This window comes from Mercenaria mercenaria, chromosome 9 (genome assembly GCF_021730395.1).
Source record: "Mercenaria mercenaria strain notata chromosome 9, MADL_Memer_1, whole genome shotgun sequence".
NCBI lineage: Eukaryota > Metazoa > Mollusca > Bivalvia > Venerida > Veneridae > Mercenaria > Mercenaria mercenaria.
The window spans coordinates 27549552-27563519 of record NC_069369.1 but is presented as its reverse complement, the minus strand read 5'-3'; the positions used below and the strand labels follow the sequence as shown (position 1 = coordinate 27563519).

The 13968-nt window shown below is 36.8% G+C and overlaps 1 protein-coding gene across 5 annotated transcripts in view; it reads right to left on the bottom strand.

The window, feature by feature from the left end:
• Positions 1-5583, bottom strand: part of LOC123546785 (galactocerebrosidase-like) — a 33741-nt gene extending 28158 nt beyond the window's left edge. For all 5 annotated transcript variants that reach the window (XM_045333339.2, XM_053551091.1, XM_045333341.2 and 2 more), the window contains exon 1: positions 5393-5583. In XM_045333339.2, the coding sequence (XP_045189274.2) occupies positions 5393-5530 (138 nt within the window). In that variant the 5' untranslated portion in view covers positions 5531-5583. The remainder of the gene's footprint in view (positions 1-5392) is intronic.
• Positions 5584-13968: the final 8385 nt, after the last annotated feature.

The following is a 13968-nucleotide window of genomic DNA, read 5'->3' as shown; positions in this document are numbered from 1 at the left end:
GCTTTTTCTGGCCATTTTGGGAAAAAGGCCCCTGTGCTTTTTGGGAATTTTCGACTCGCGAATATTGTCATATTGGGAAATATATGTATCGGTTAAACATCCAAATTAGGAAAGTATTTCCATGAAAATCAGTCTTTTTTTTTTCCTTATGTATATTCCTGTGATTTCTACTGCTAATATTCATAAAAGGAAACTGCTTTATATTCAAATTCAATAAAATCTACAATACTATGGTTGCACCACTATAATTTGCAACAAAATACCTAGATCTAAAAAAAAAAAAAAAAAAAAAAAAAATTTTTTTTTTTTTTTTTTTTTTTTGCTTTGATTGGGAATTTTTGAACAGCTATTGGGAAAAAATATGCATATTTGCCATTGGGAATGGGGCCGTATTTCGGCCCCGTGGGACACGCTGAAAAAGCCCTGTTATTGTCGAATAAATCCCGCAAACAAGAACATGAAACAAGAGTTGTTGGAGGACAGCAATGCTCGACTATTCAATAGATTTGTCACAAAAAGATATTCAAACTAGAGATGCTTTTGAGAAAAGCGCATGTCTCCCACAACTGCCCCTATGAAAAATATTAGTTTCTCTAGATGTTTTAGATGAGTGGATCCAATTAGATGGTCCGGATGAGTGGATCCAATCAGTAATTCAAGGGCCATAAATCGAAAGTGCCTGGGCGGATTTGGCTAGTTATCGAACTTGGGTAAGGTCTTATGGCCAAACACATTTTGTTCAAGTTTGGTGAAGATCGGATGAGAAATGTTCGACTTAGAGAGCGGACATGAGTAAAAAGGCCAATTTTTTCGGAAATTCAAGGGCCGTAATTCTAAAATGCCTGGACCAATTTGGCTAGTTATCGAACTTGGCCGAGGTCTCATGGTCAAACACATTTTGTTCAAGTTTGGTGAAGATTGGATGAGAAATGTTCGACTTAGAGTGCGGACAAGAGTAAAAAGGCCGATTTTTCGATAATTCAAGGGCCGTAACTCCAAAATGCCTGGACCGATTTGGCTAGTTATCGAACTTGGCCGAGGACTCATGGTCAAACACATTTTGTTCAAGTTTGGTGAAGATCGGATGAGAAATGTTTGATTAAGAGTGCGGACATGAGTAAAAAGGCCAATTTTTCGATAATTCAAGGGCCGTAACTCTAAAATGCATGGACCGATTTGGCTAGTTATCGAACTTGGCTGAGGTCTCATGGTCAAACACATTTTGTTCAAGTTTGGTGAAGATCGGATGAGAAATGTTCGACTTAGAGTGCGGACAAGAGTAAAAAGGCCGATTTTTCGATAATTCAAGGGCCGTAACTCCAAAATGCCTGGACCGATTTGGCTAGTTATCGAACTTGGCCGAGGTCTCATGGTCAAACACATTTTGTTCAAGTTTGGTGAAGATCGGATGAGAAATGTTTGATTAAGAGTGCGGACATGAGTAAAAAGGCCAATTTTTCGATAATTCAAGGGCCGTAACTCTAAAATGCATGGACCGATTTGGCTAGTTATCGAACTTGGCTGAGGTCTCATGGTCAAACACATTTTGTTCAAGTTTGGTGAAGATCGGATGAGAAATGTTCGACTTAGAGTGCGGACAAGAGTAAAAAGGCCGATTTTTCGATAATTCAAGGGCCGTAACTCCAAAATGCCTGGACCGATTTGGCTAGTTATCGAACTTGGCCGAGGTCTCATGGTCAAACACATTTTGTTCAAGTTTGGTGAAGATCGGATGAGAAATGTTTGATTAAGAGTGCAGACATGAGTAAAAAGGCCAATTTTTCGATAATTCAAGGGCCGTAACTCCAAAATGCCTGGACCGATTTGGCTAGTTATCGAACTTGGCTGAGGTCTCATGGTCAAACACATTTTGTTCAAGTTTGGTGAAGATTGGATGAGAAATATTTGAATTAGAGTGCGGACAAGAGTAAAAAGACCGATTTTTGGTAATTCAAGGGCCATAACTCCAAGACGCCTGGACCGATTTGGCTAGTTATCGAACTTGGCCGAGGTCTTATGGTCAAACACATTTTGTTCAAGTTTGGTGAAAATGGGATAAGAAATGTTCGACTTAGAGTGCGGACAAGCTTTGTGACAGACACACACACAGACACACAGACAGACAGACTGGAGTAAATCAATATGTCTCCCACACCACTGTGTGGTGGGAGACATAATAATGAATCCCCTCTCATGAATTTTAATGAGATTACAAATAACACCATGAAAATTTTTAAATATAAATGGATCATAACTTTAGAAAAGTGTAAAACAGAATTATGGAATCTGTCCATTATATGCATTTCACATCATCACAATAGGTGTTAGAATTCAATCCATCCATACAAGCTGTTACCGAAATACCAAAGTTTTGACAAACAAAAACTTAATTAAGTAATAATTGCTTGAAAAAAATAATAAAAATGGCTTACAAGTAAATATTGCTAAAAAAGGGCCATAACTTTATAAAAATAATTAATCATTATGGAACCTGTGCTCTGCATGTCAGTTTATCACTGTGAAAATGTGTGTGAAGTTCCTATCCATTCCAGTTAAATATAGCAGATACATAGATACAAGCTTACAAATAAAAGTTTACTAAATTGGGATGCAGACAAATAGGTAAGTGAAATACTCATAACGATTCTTCAATATTTAAGCTAAAAATTGACATCTTATACCAAAAAGAAAATTAATTTATTAACGTTAATAACATTAATAACGTATTGTCTTCCAAATTGAAAATCCTATTATTCAAACAATCATAATAAAGAGAATTTACTCCCTGCTATTTTCGCTAGTAAAGTCTGAATTAATAGCAGAGCTACCAGCGTCAAATTACAGTTAGACGTGTGAAAAAGAAAGCATGATATTTGTGGCACTGATTTGTGGTATTTATTGGAATCGGTACTGTTCAGTTTCTTACAGTAGACTATGCGCAGAGTAATTAACCAAACTCCAACACAGTGTTACTTCCCCTTATCGGAACAGTTGACAATATTCCTGCACGGAGGTTGGTAATTAACAAGTCGACAGACGCTTGCTGTTTACAGATTATACAAACGTCTCGCTTACTGCTATGGACAGTGAATAAAAATGTAAACGGGTGTTTGACGATAAGAAATTAGCAAAATTTTCTACGTAGAATAAAAGCTGTAACACATAAATCTCTCTGTGAAACGATTTCCAGCACGCTGCCGTAAGTGAACTGTTTTATATATACATATAATTGTGGGTATGACATCACAGAATCATTTTGGTGCAAAGGAAACAGTTCCTGATGCAAAGTACCTTGGGGTCACTATATCCTCAGATCTTAATTGGAATAAACACATCAATTTAGTCACGTCCAAAGCTACCCGAACACTTAACTTCATCAAGCTAAATATCCCATGCAAAAACCCAAAAGTTCGAGAAGTAGCTTAAAAAGCCCTAGTCAGGCCACAGCTGGAATATGCTAGCTGTGTTTGGAACCCTTATACCCAACAAAACATCCACCAGATCGAAATGATTCAGCGGAGGGCATCATGATGGGTTAATCATGACTACTCCCCTTACAGCAGTCACAAACATGCTATGTCAGCTGAGATGGCGTACCCTTGAAGATAGGAGATCTGACTCACACCTCCTTATGTTCTACAAAATAGTGAATGGTTTGGTTGCTGTACCACTCCCTCCCTATGTCAGCCCCCCATCCCGTCTAATAAGACATCCCCACTCCTATACTCAGATCCTCACTCCCTGTAATTACTGTAAGTACTCTTTCTTTCCAGCCACCATAGTGCTTTGGAATTCCCTTCCAGTACAACTTGTGCAAGCCCCCACCCTGAACCAGTTTAAGCAGGGTGTGACCAAACTTGCACACAATGCTTAACATGATAGACCTGTTTTTAAACTGCTTTTATCTGTAAATCCTTCTTGTTTTAACACTAACTGGAAAGTAGGTCTCATGTTGGGTCAGAGCAATTCAAGTGTCTAAATTGGCTGCCTGTCTCAAAGACAGTAGATCAGATAACTCTCTGTCATGTCCATAGAATAAAGTCAGGCACTGCACCGGAATATCTTAAGGAGCATTTTACATCCCATTTTCCAGCCCATGACCATTTTACCAGATCTAGAGTGTCTGCACTTCCATCAACAAATTCTTTTGATTCTAATTATTCCTTTGTTGATACTGGTCGGTTTTCTTTGCCAGAGAGGATGGGTAACTTTGGTAGAAAGTCTTTTGCTTACAATGGGATTGTTTTGTGGAATGGTCTCCCTCAACATCTTAGGGATATTGAATCTTCCCATCCATTTAAGCATGCCATCAAATCCTTTTTAATGCCTAATTGATTTTAATAGTCTTTCAGTTGTAGTATATTAAAATCTTTTAATTGATTTAAACAGACAAGTCTTAGAAATATAATTCTTATCTCAGTCATTTATATTTTTTATTTTTTGCTGCTGTACTGATTTCATAAATTTAAATGTAGCTATACTTACATTTTTAATTTAAGTATAAATATCTTTATTTTCGTCCGAAGCAGTGAGTTTTCTATTTTGGCTGACAACTTTGTGATCATTTTATCCTTCACTGATCATTCCTCGTGAAATATTATGTGATAAATCCTTTACTGTGAGTGTGATACATATATGTGATCTCAATTAGCTTTCATAAATTATTCAGTATTTAAGATTATGTATCTTGCTTTATTACTCAAAATATAACAGTTAAACATGACTTTCTGTGTCATGCCGCCAATAACAGGGACCACAATGGAAATAAGAAGAATCATTTCATCTTTTTTGTGTTATCCCTGGTATTGGTGGGCATTACATGGCTTTGCTGAGTAATATGATATAACTGTCTAATGATTTGTTGGTTTGTCACTATGTAATATTTATTATGCATTGATTTGTCATTTGTTTTATCGCTATATTGCCATGTCATGTACACTTGTGCCAAATAAAACTTACTTACTTACTTTATCAACTGTATTCGAGCTTGCAATACACATCGTGTATTACTTTTATCCTCCTATCCATTCTACTTTTAATTTTCTTGTACAGGCGCGCAGCAGAGCTGCACATAATACTCGTAAAGAGGAGTGCTGCAGTATAAATAGATAGATAGGTAGCGTGTCCACCTTACACTCAAGAGGTCAGGAGTTTGACCCCTATCAGCACCAGACTTTTTAAAGAAATTTTTTGTTTTTTCTCTTTTTTTTTTTGCTATAGCACCACTTCAGGCACTAATGATTTTTTAGGGAGCTCTGCCTTTTAGGTAGCACCTTATTTCATATTACTCTGAAAAAACAGTATTCTCAAAAATAATCGAGTTTACAGTATTATCCCATGCGGGTAAATAAGTCGAGACGTATTTGTACTGTGACACCGTTTTGTAATTTACCCCTCCTCCGCTAATTCCTCCAATTCCATCGAAGGGTCTCCCAAAACCTTCTCTATCATCTATATTGTATACGTCAGTGTATCCTAATGACAATACGATTAGGTGCAGAAAAACATAAATTGTCTGTAACTGTATCATTTCTCCTTGTTTACAAATGACGTTGATATCAGAGAGATTCCAAAACGTCCCCCACTTCCGCCGTAGATAGGGCTACACTATTCACCCAAATTTAACCACAACTACTCAAAGCCTACAGACCTCACCCCTTCTTTTGGTATTGCCAGCTGAGCACAGGTCTCGGTAATAAAGCATTTGTAACAATATCAACATAGTAAAAGGGCTTAAAAAACATGTAGATTTTCTTGAAATTGTAAGGAAAAGGGTAAAATTTTTATGATCACAGACTGTCACCACAAACCCAAATTGAAAACGATGTTTCTCATTACAGATCTGGTGCAGCCGTTCTGCGCATGCCCGGAATGATTATCCATTGGAGCGCACGGCATAATTACGCAATATTTTGCATGCCCGCACGCATTTAGTGTATAATATGCATAATATACTGACTAAACATTAGGGTTAGTATCACCATGGTTACAAAATATATACATTTAAGGTATTTTAGTTCAAATTGCTTGGATCCGATATATACCGGAGTCTGTAATATATAACAGGCGCACCAGATATGTTTTAGTCACAGCCCAAAAAGTAAACGCAAGTATAGACAGACTAAATTTTTGTGTGTAGACATATAAGTCACGCCTAAATGTTTTGCATTAATGACATAACGTTGTCCTAACACCACATAACGCTCTACGGACCTGTTTTTTTTTCCAGGTTAGTGTGATGAATATGGCTTTTTTTGTACATATTTATGTTCAATTTCTTTTTTGTTTTCTAAAGCGACTTGTGACGTGTCCCTCATTTTGTTGCTCGTCGGCACCCCTTAACTATCACGACTGCGTGGTGTAACATGAGGCTATGAGGGCTATAAAAATAAACGTATATTATACTTCTCCGGGCTATGTAATAGAACTAAATCCGCTGTGACGGGGTGCCTTCGTCTAAATTACCAATTTAGATTTACTAGCTTCCTTTTTCTCCTAACTCTTGTAACATGGTTAAGTCAACTACGTCGTCTTTTTCTGTAGGGATGTTCATGAAAAACAACCATGAACGGAACTTTAAACCATCTATACGGAGAAGATATCCCATCATCATCATCATCCGGTAAAAGGATTGGAATCCGTGTCGGAATCAGGGTCGAAAACCCTGTGTAAAATTCTGTATCCCTGCTCACAAAGGCACTTGGACAACATCAGGCTCACTATTAACTGTGTTGTTGTCTTCCTTTCATTGTCAGTTCTATTCTTAAGTTACTACGTACTCATAGTCGTAATTTCTGGAGATGTTCACCCAAATCCAGGTCCAGTTCAAGACCATTCAAGATTATCATCATCTTCCTCCGATCCCTCTTCCTACTCCATACAGAGCATAGACCTATCAAACACGCCTCTTTCATTCATTATAATGTACAAAGTATTAGAAAAAAGGTCGATATTCTTAAGACAGATTTCAATCTGGACATGTTTCAATCAACCTCTCGTCGCAAAAAAGTCACATTTTGTCAACAATTTAATTTCTGACGCAACATATTTCACTGAACGCTCTTCTTCAACGTTTGACCTTATACTTACTTCAGATCTGAGCCTAGTGACCATGGCTGGAGTTTCAGACCCTTGTTTGGAATAAAACCAACGGTATCACTGTCCAATTTTTGACCTCCTTAACTTTAAAAAGACGAAACAATAGTTATTCAAAAGACACATTTAGCTTTTCGACAAAGGTAACAACCAATTTTTGCGCCAAAAGATAACTAGTATATATGTAGATTGGAATGCTATTAAACATACCAACATTAACATCTATGTTCATAATATAACGTCAGTCATTCTAAATGCATGCAAACATTGTATTCCAAATAGAGACATTACTGTCAGACCTAGCGACCCGCTTGGCCCAGTACACACATCCGCAAATTGATAAGACGCAGAGCATACAGAAAAGCTAACCTCACCAAGTTCATTCATAATATTGTTGTCAATGAAATAAGAAAAGCAAAATTATTTCACTCTTCCACCCTAGCATACAAACTATTATCTTCTACTAACAACTCTGTTAAAGTCATGGTGGACTATCGTAAAATCATTTATTACACCACCCACTTCTTCATACCTGCCTCCTCTACAAGATGGAAATAATACTATAGAAGATGGCAATTCCAAAGCAAAGGTATTAACTAACCTTTTCCGAGACCAAACACTTCTTTACGAATCAGAAGCACCACATCTTCCAATTATAGAATCGCACTCCACAACTCTGAATCACTCCTACTGAAGTAAAGGATGTCCTTAACTCACGGTCTACAGGTAAAGCTCTGTCACAATATAGATCTTTTCAGATCTTTTCAATCCTTCTAAATCAACATTTATATTTCCTGACTCCTGGAAAGAAGCTTTTGTAACTCCAATCTTTAAATCTGGTGTTCGTTCTATTGTGAACAACTACCGCCCTGTGTGCTATTGGTTAAGTTTTTGAAAGGGTTGTCTTCAAACACACGTTTAACCATCTTAAAGACCACAATGTTCCCACTTCTCTCCAATCAGGATTTGTACCCGGGGATTCCATTGTCAATAAATTGACTTTTCTGTATTTATTTTTACTCAAAGCTGTAGACTCAGGCAAAGAGGTCAAGACCGTGTTTTGCAACTTAAGCAAAGCGTTAAACAGGGTATTGCACAGGGGCCTCCTTTCAAGCTGAAACTTCTGGGTATATCTGGCAAACTTCTCAATTGGTACTCTTCTTATCTCAATGGAAGGAAACAGAAAGTTTTAATTCCTGTTGCCCAAACATGTTGGAACAAAAAAAATTCAAGCAGGTGTCTCTCAAGGATCAATCCTAGGTCCCCTGTTATTTCTTATATACATTAAAACATAATTACTGATATAGGGGCGATAATCCGTCTATTTGCAAGACGACTTCAGTCTTTATATTGTTGTGGATGACCCAGATTCCGCTGCTCAAACCCTAAATACTGACCTGTATACAATCTCATCTTGGACCTCTCGTTGGCTGGTCGAATTTAATCCTAACAAAACCGAGTCCCTAAAATTCTCTTGTAAAACACGCCCACCCGCACATCCCGACTCTCTATGAATACTACAAAAATCACCGATGTCACTACACCTTTGCATCTTCTTCTTTTTTTTTTCAATCAGATCTCCGCTAGCTGGAAATCACATATCGAATATATCTTATGAAAAGCATATTAACGTATCAACATCATGAGGAAGCTTAAATTTACTCTCGATCGTGAATCCGTTGAAGTATTATACCTTTCATTCAGTATACCAGTTCTGGAGTATGGAGATATAATCTTTGACAATGGTGTGGTCTCGTTCAGAATGTCAAGCTCTTAAGGAAGTTCAATACGAAGCCGCTCGTATAGTTCCCGGTACAACTAAATTGGTATCTGTTACAAAACTCATGTCCGAAGTAGGCTGGGAAAGTCTTGAAAGTCGTAGAAAAAATTACAGAACAAACATTTCTTTCTACAAACTTTCAAACGGCATCATTCCATCTTACCTTCTTGACCTTCGTCCCCCACTTGTTTCTGATGAATCCTACAGTCTTCGAAATGCAAACAACTTTCTAATCCAAAAGGACAAGGACATCTCTTTATCATGATTCTACAATCCCATCTGCTGCGCGATTTTTCAACCAACTCCCAGAGGACATAAGCGAGACTCTCCTAACCTTAATGCTTTCAAAAGACAGATCTCATCTTCTACTAAAATTCCTAATTACTACTTGCAGGAAAACGCCAGTTACAAATACATGTGTATATAATGCCCGACTCCATAAAACTATAGCTCTCTTAGGCCATACCAAATTGATTTGTCGTTCGTCGGAACTACCGCATCAATGATTTCATTCCCGAGAAAAAGAAAAAAAAATCACCCGCCCGCACGTACATAAAAATCGCCGAAATTTTTTTTTCTGATTACGCGGTCCGGAATGATAACGGTAAACAGGTTTTATCGCTGTTTTAATGCGTCAAAGTGATATTGATCGGAATCCATGCGTTCGTAATACATGTAGCTGATGGCACAAACTAAAAAAGTCAGGAATTATGGTGTTGTTCATAATTTGTTTTAAATCTGGAGTGACTGTGCTAGTGCCACACATGGCATTCGATGTGCCGGTAGGTAATGAAGTAGGCACGTTCTACGACTGTTCAATTTATACAGTGAAAAGAACAAAGCCCGACTTGTAAGACGTGCACGGCCACGGGGATTCAAATTGAAAATCTTTGGATTTAACATAGAAATATTGTTCAGATAAAGTTTTCAAACCATTTGTTATCAGTTGTTTAGTTAAATATTTTAAATCTAGAGCCAAAGCCAGTGCTTTCTTGAAAAAAAAATTTGTTCACAGATCCTGACTGATCCATCACATTAATTGTCTCGGGCCCAAATCGTTTTGAACGTAACTTCTTTAGTACGGCAGTCAGATATTCTATCAAAATGTATATATTCATTTTTAAAAAATGTTTAGCTTTTCAAATAAGTTGTGTAGATATAAAAAATAATTTCTTTCGTATTGTAACCCCAATTTTCCCTGTTTGTATATTAATTTGCTGTGAATTGATTGAAAGAAAGAATCTGAAAAAACAGACCTTCCCAACTCAAAATTTCTTGGTCAGTCAAAGCACAACAAATAACACTTTTGAAGAGTGGCCATACTGGGATCATTTTTTGTCCGTCTGTTATCATTTTTTACTGAAATGAACCTCTACCACAAAAACTTAAGCTACATTGTAACCTTATCTGTTAAGAAAGTATTCCAATGGATTCGAGCAATGTCAAAGCATTTGTGTGCCCAACTCAGTTTGGTCTCATTGGTCAAGTGATTTATTACTTTCCCCTCACCTCTACCGTTTGGAGTTTCACTAGGGGCACAAAGTTGCTCATGTGTCGAAGCCATCTAACTGGGTTTCAGAAGATATGTTATTCCACTTGGGTGCCCGTTTTGTCTTAAATATTCCTCATCCTCTGCCGTTAAATGGGCACGCCTTCAGATTAATGTAGAAAAATCAAAATTAAAAATAAGACACTCATCCCTCAGTAATTATAAATACAAAATAAAAACAAAGTGATTCAGTGAGTTTTAGCAAGAATTTATTTGCAAAACCATTCATGTAGTCTTTAAAACATACAGAAAAGCTATCTACTGTCTTAGTCACACTGTAAATGTTTAAGTTCTGTGTTATTCTTAAAGAAATGTTAACTTCATGTATAATCATAACTGCAAAAAAAAAAAAAAAAAAAAAAAAAAGAAATACCCGCTCGCTCCATGTTAAAGCTACCCGCCTCTGAAAAAATCAAAATTGAGGGAAAAAAAAAATTTCGCTCGCTCGCTCCCATTTTTTTTTGAACATTTTCCGAAGAACTATTAATCAATTTGGTATGGCCTTGCTGATCTTTTCAGTAAAAACCTCGTTGATACTCCTCATTATTCCTTTGGCCAAAGGGAGACAACAAAACTTTACCTCCTAGAATGCACGGTATATCCTTTCCGCAGCCTTAACGTACTAAAACGTATTAGCGTCTGATGGCCCTTTCACGCTTCCGTAGAAAGAACATTTATTACACGAAACTTATTTTGAAAATATTTCTGAAATGTCTAGGTTTGCAGCACTCAAATACGGTTATATCTTACATCTGAGGCATATACTGACACTCTCAGACAACATCAAAAATGACAATTTGAGCGATTTGATGAAGTTCCGAAATTATCAATGTACCCTTGGTCCGTTACGGACCCCTGTGGGATTTGTGTTTATCCAGAGCTCAAATACTTTTTAACAGATTAAAAGCTGACATGCTGTACTAAAGCCCAGGTAATTTCAGTTCGTGATAAAGTGCTGAAAATTGGTTCCCCAATAGCAAAAAAAAAAAAAAAAAAAAAAAAAAAAAAAAAAAAAAAGAAGTCCACGCGCATACATTTAGACGGGGTGACCCCTGCGCGTGACCCCTGACTATGTACGAATCAAAATGCGGCTTTCGTTTTCAAGTTTAGCATTTCTACTTTCATTTTATTTACTTCCGGAAATAGCTGAAGGTCAAGTGACGTCATTTTCTGTGTTGTCAAAAACATACATATACCTGGCGAGGTTGCATAAATATGTGCTGGCCATCCTAAGGTTATTGCAATTCGACACTCATTAATTAATGGAATGTCACAGATATGCCCAATTTCCCTTCAGGTCGTACTATTTGGAAACCCTCTGTTAGACGACAACCTAAATGGCAACATCTTCTCAGCTGTTCAAACATTTATAGAAAAGTCAAAACGTTTTGGTAAGCAAGCTAACAACTCTTAATCAATCGCTTCAACCTGTCCGATAAAAAAACCCTATTGATTTCACGTTTACAATACTGATAACTTTTGCCAAATATTATTTTCTTAATGTTTATATTGCAGCCAATCGCTCATTGTTGCATTATTTCATTATGTCATGACTTTGTATAGTGAAACGAACCTTTCAATAAGCAATTTGCTCCATGTTAAATCTCCACTCGTCAATTTATTGTATTGTATTGTATCTTGAAATTATTGGCGAATAAATATGTTTATAGTTTGATTGTTCGATTTATGGACTCGTCTGCCGGTAAGGGAAATCAGTATATTTTACCCTGCCTTACACAGGCCATTCCAATATTATAAGTACAAAAACATCGCTGATCTCGAAATCGAACTATAAACTAAGTCACGCGACGGTAAATAGTGCTGCGCTTTAACCCAGTGTTGTACATATATATACTATCCTTCATTCATTCTGTGGGATCTCCATACAGATATACACATTCTACGTCATCTGACAGCTCTTCCAGACGGGAGGTTTTGATCTGAGTTTTCAAGCACTCCAAACAATAGTATACTGTAAAATCATTTAATTTCGTGGGCATGAAATTTCGTGGTTTTGGTCAAAACGGCAATTTCGTGGGGATATGAATTCGTGGATTTCAACTTTTGAACATAAAATGAATATGAATTTTACTTGTTCGTTGGGATTAAATTTCGTGGATTGACTCAACCACGAAATCCACGAAGATTAGTCCCCCACGAATATTAATGATTTCACAGTAGCTTGATTTTGAGAAAGATCCTGCGTGATCCAACTAATTATGCTTGTAAAATGATAACTATAGCGTGAAACAAGCAATAGATTAGCCTGGTCTTTTAGCATTTGACAGAATGTGAAAGTCTTGATCCTCAATATTTCCCCAATTTATACTTTACAATGTATTACTCACATTGTTCAGTAGAACCAGAATTAGATGAAGAAAAATTGCATCTGAAAATTCAACCCAAGATTCCACCTAAAAGAGCTAAATTATAGGCCTTGATTTTGGTGAAATGGACTATCGGAACTCTGTGTTGTATGTGTCCAAGAGGAATGCATTATAAAGATGTGCATGAGCAGATTTGACATTGGATTCAATCAGTAATAGCAAAATAATTGTTCTTGCATATGAGAAAATGGTATTTATTTATTGTAATGAAATAGTTGACAATTTTACAGAAGCAAAGCACTCCATAAGTTTATATTTAAAATTGTTTCTGTTGACTGATTGTAACTGTATGTGCAAAACAAAAGCAGTCAGCAAAACAAGGCAGAAACTCATGAATGATCTTTATTTATGCATACATGTACTTCTAGTATAATTAATACCACAGGTGGCAGTAACGTACCTAGGATACAGTATGGGTCCATGAGCCATATGCACTTAAATTTACTACAATTATAATGTTTTCTTAGGAAAAAAATGACAAAAAGCCATTTTGAAAAAAAAATTTGCTCCTGTGACAATGAGCCATGAGAAAGGTGACCAAGAACAGTTTGACATGTGCATTGCTTCCAGGTCCGTATTTTTTTTTCAAAACAATATTTCCTTATCAATGGTTGGCCGCCTTTTCGGCAAAAGATTAATCTTTCAGAAAAACCTTACTTCAAAACCCAGTTCCAAACCGTTTATGCATCACGAGCGAGCAACGGCATACGAAACGATAGTGATTTCTCCACCCGAATAAATCCCACACATTTTTCGCACCGAAGTCTCCCCCGTAAAACAAATCAAGTACACCATGTCAGTTAAAAATAGCACTGCAAGCAGTCAGAATATGCTAAATGTAAACTAACAAGACTTAAAATAAGGTTCAATTCTACTTAATTACTTACCAGTTGTTATTTATTTGAATTTGGTAAATAATCCTCGTGAGCCATCGCTGCTTGTTTATATTCGGGTACTCCTTGGATTTTATCGCTACGTTTGAAATACGTAAACTGTCTCCGCCAATGAAAACGTTCTTTACAACCACCGTCTTGTCAACGGTAAGCATGGCAGGCGAAGGTAATTTCCGAAAGCGAAAATGTTAAATAGCGAATTTGTAAGTAACAAAGTAGGATTGAACCTAGTTTTCGGTCTTGTTAGTTTGTGTTTAGTCTGTT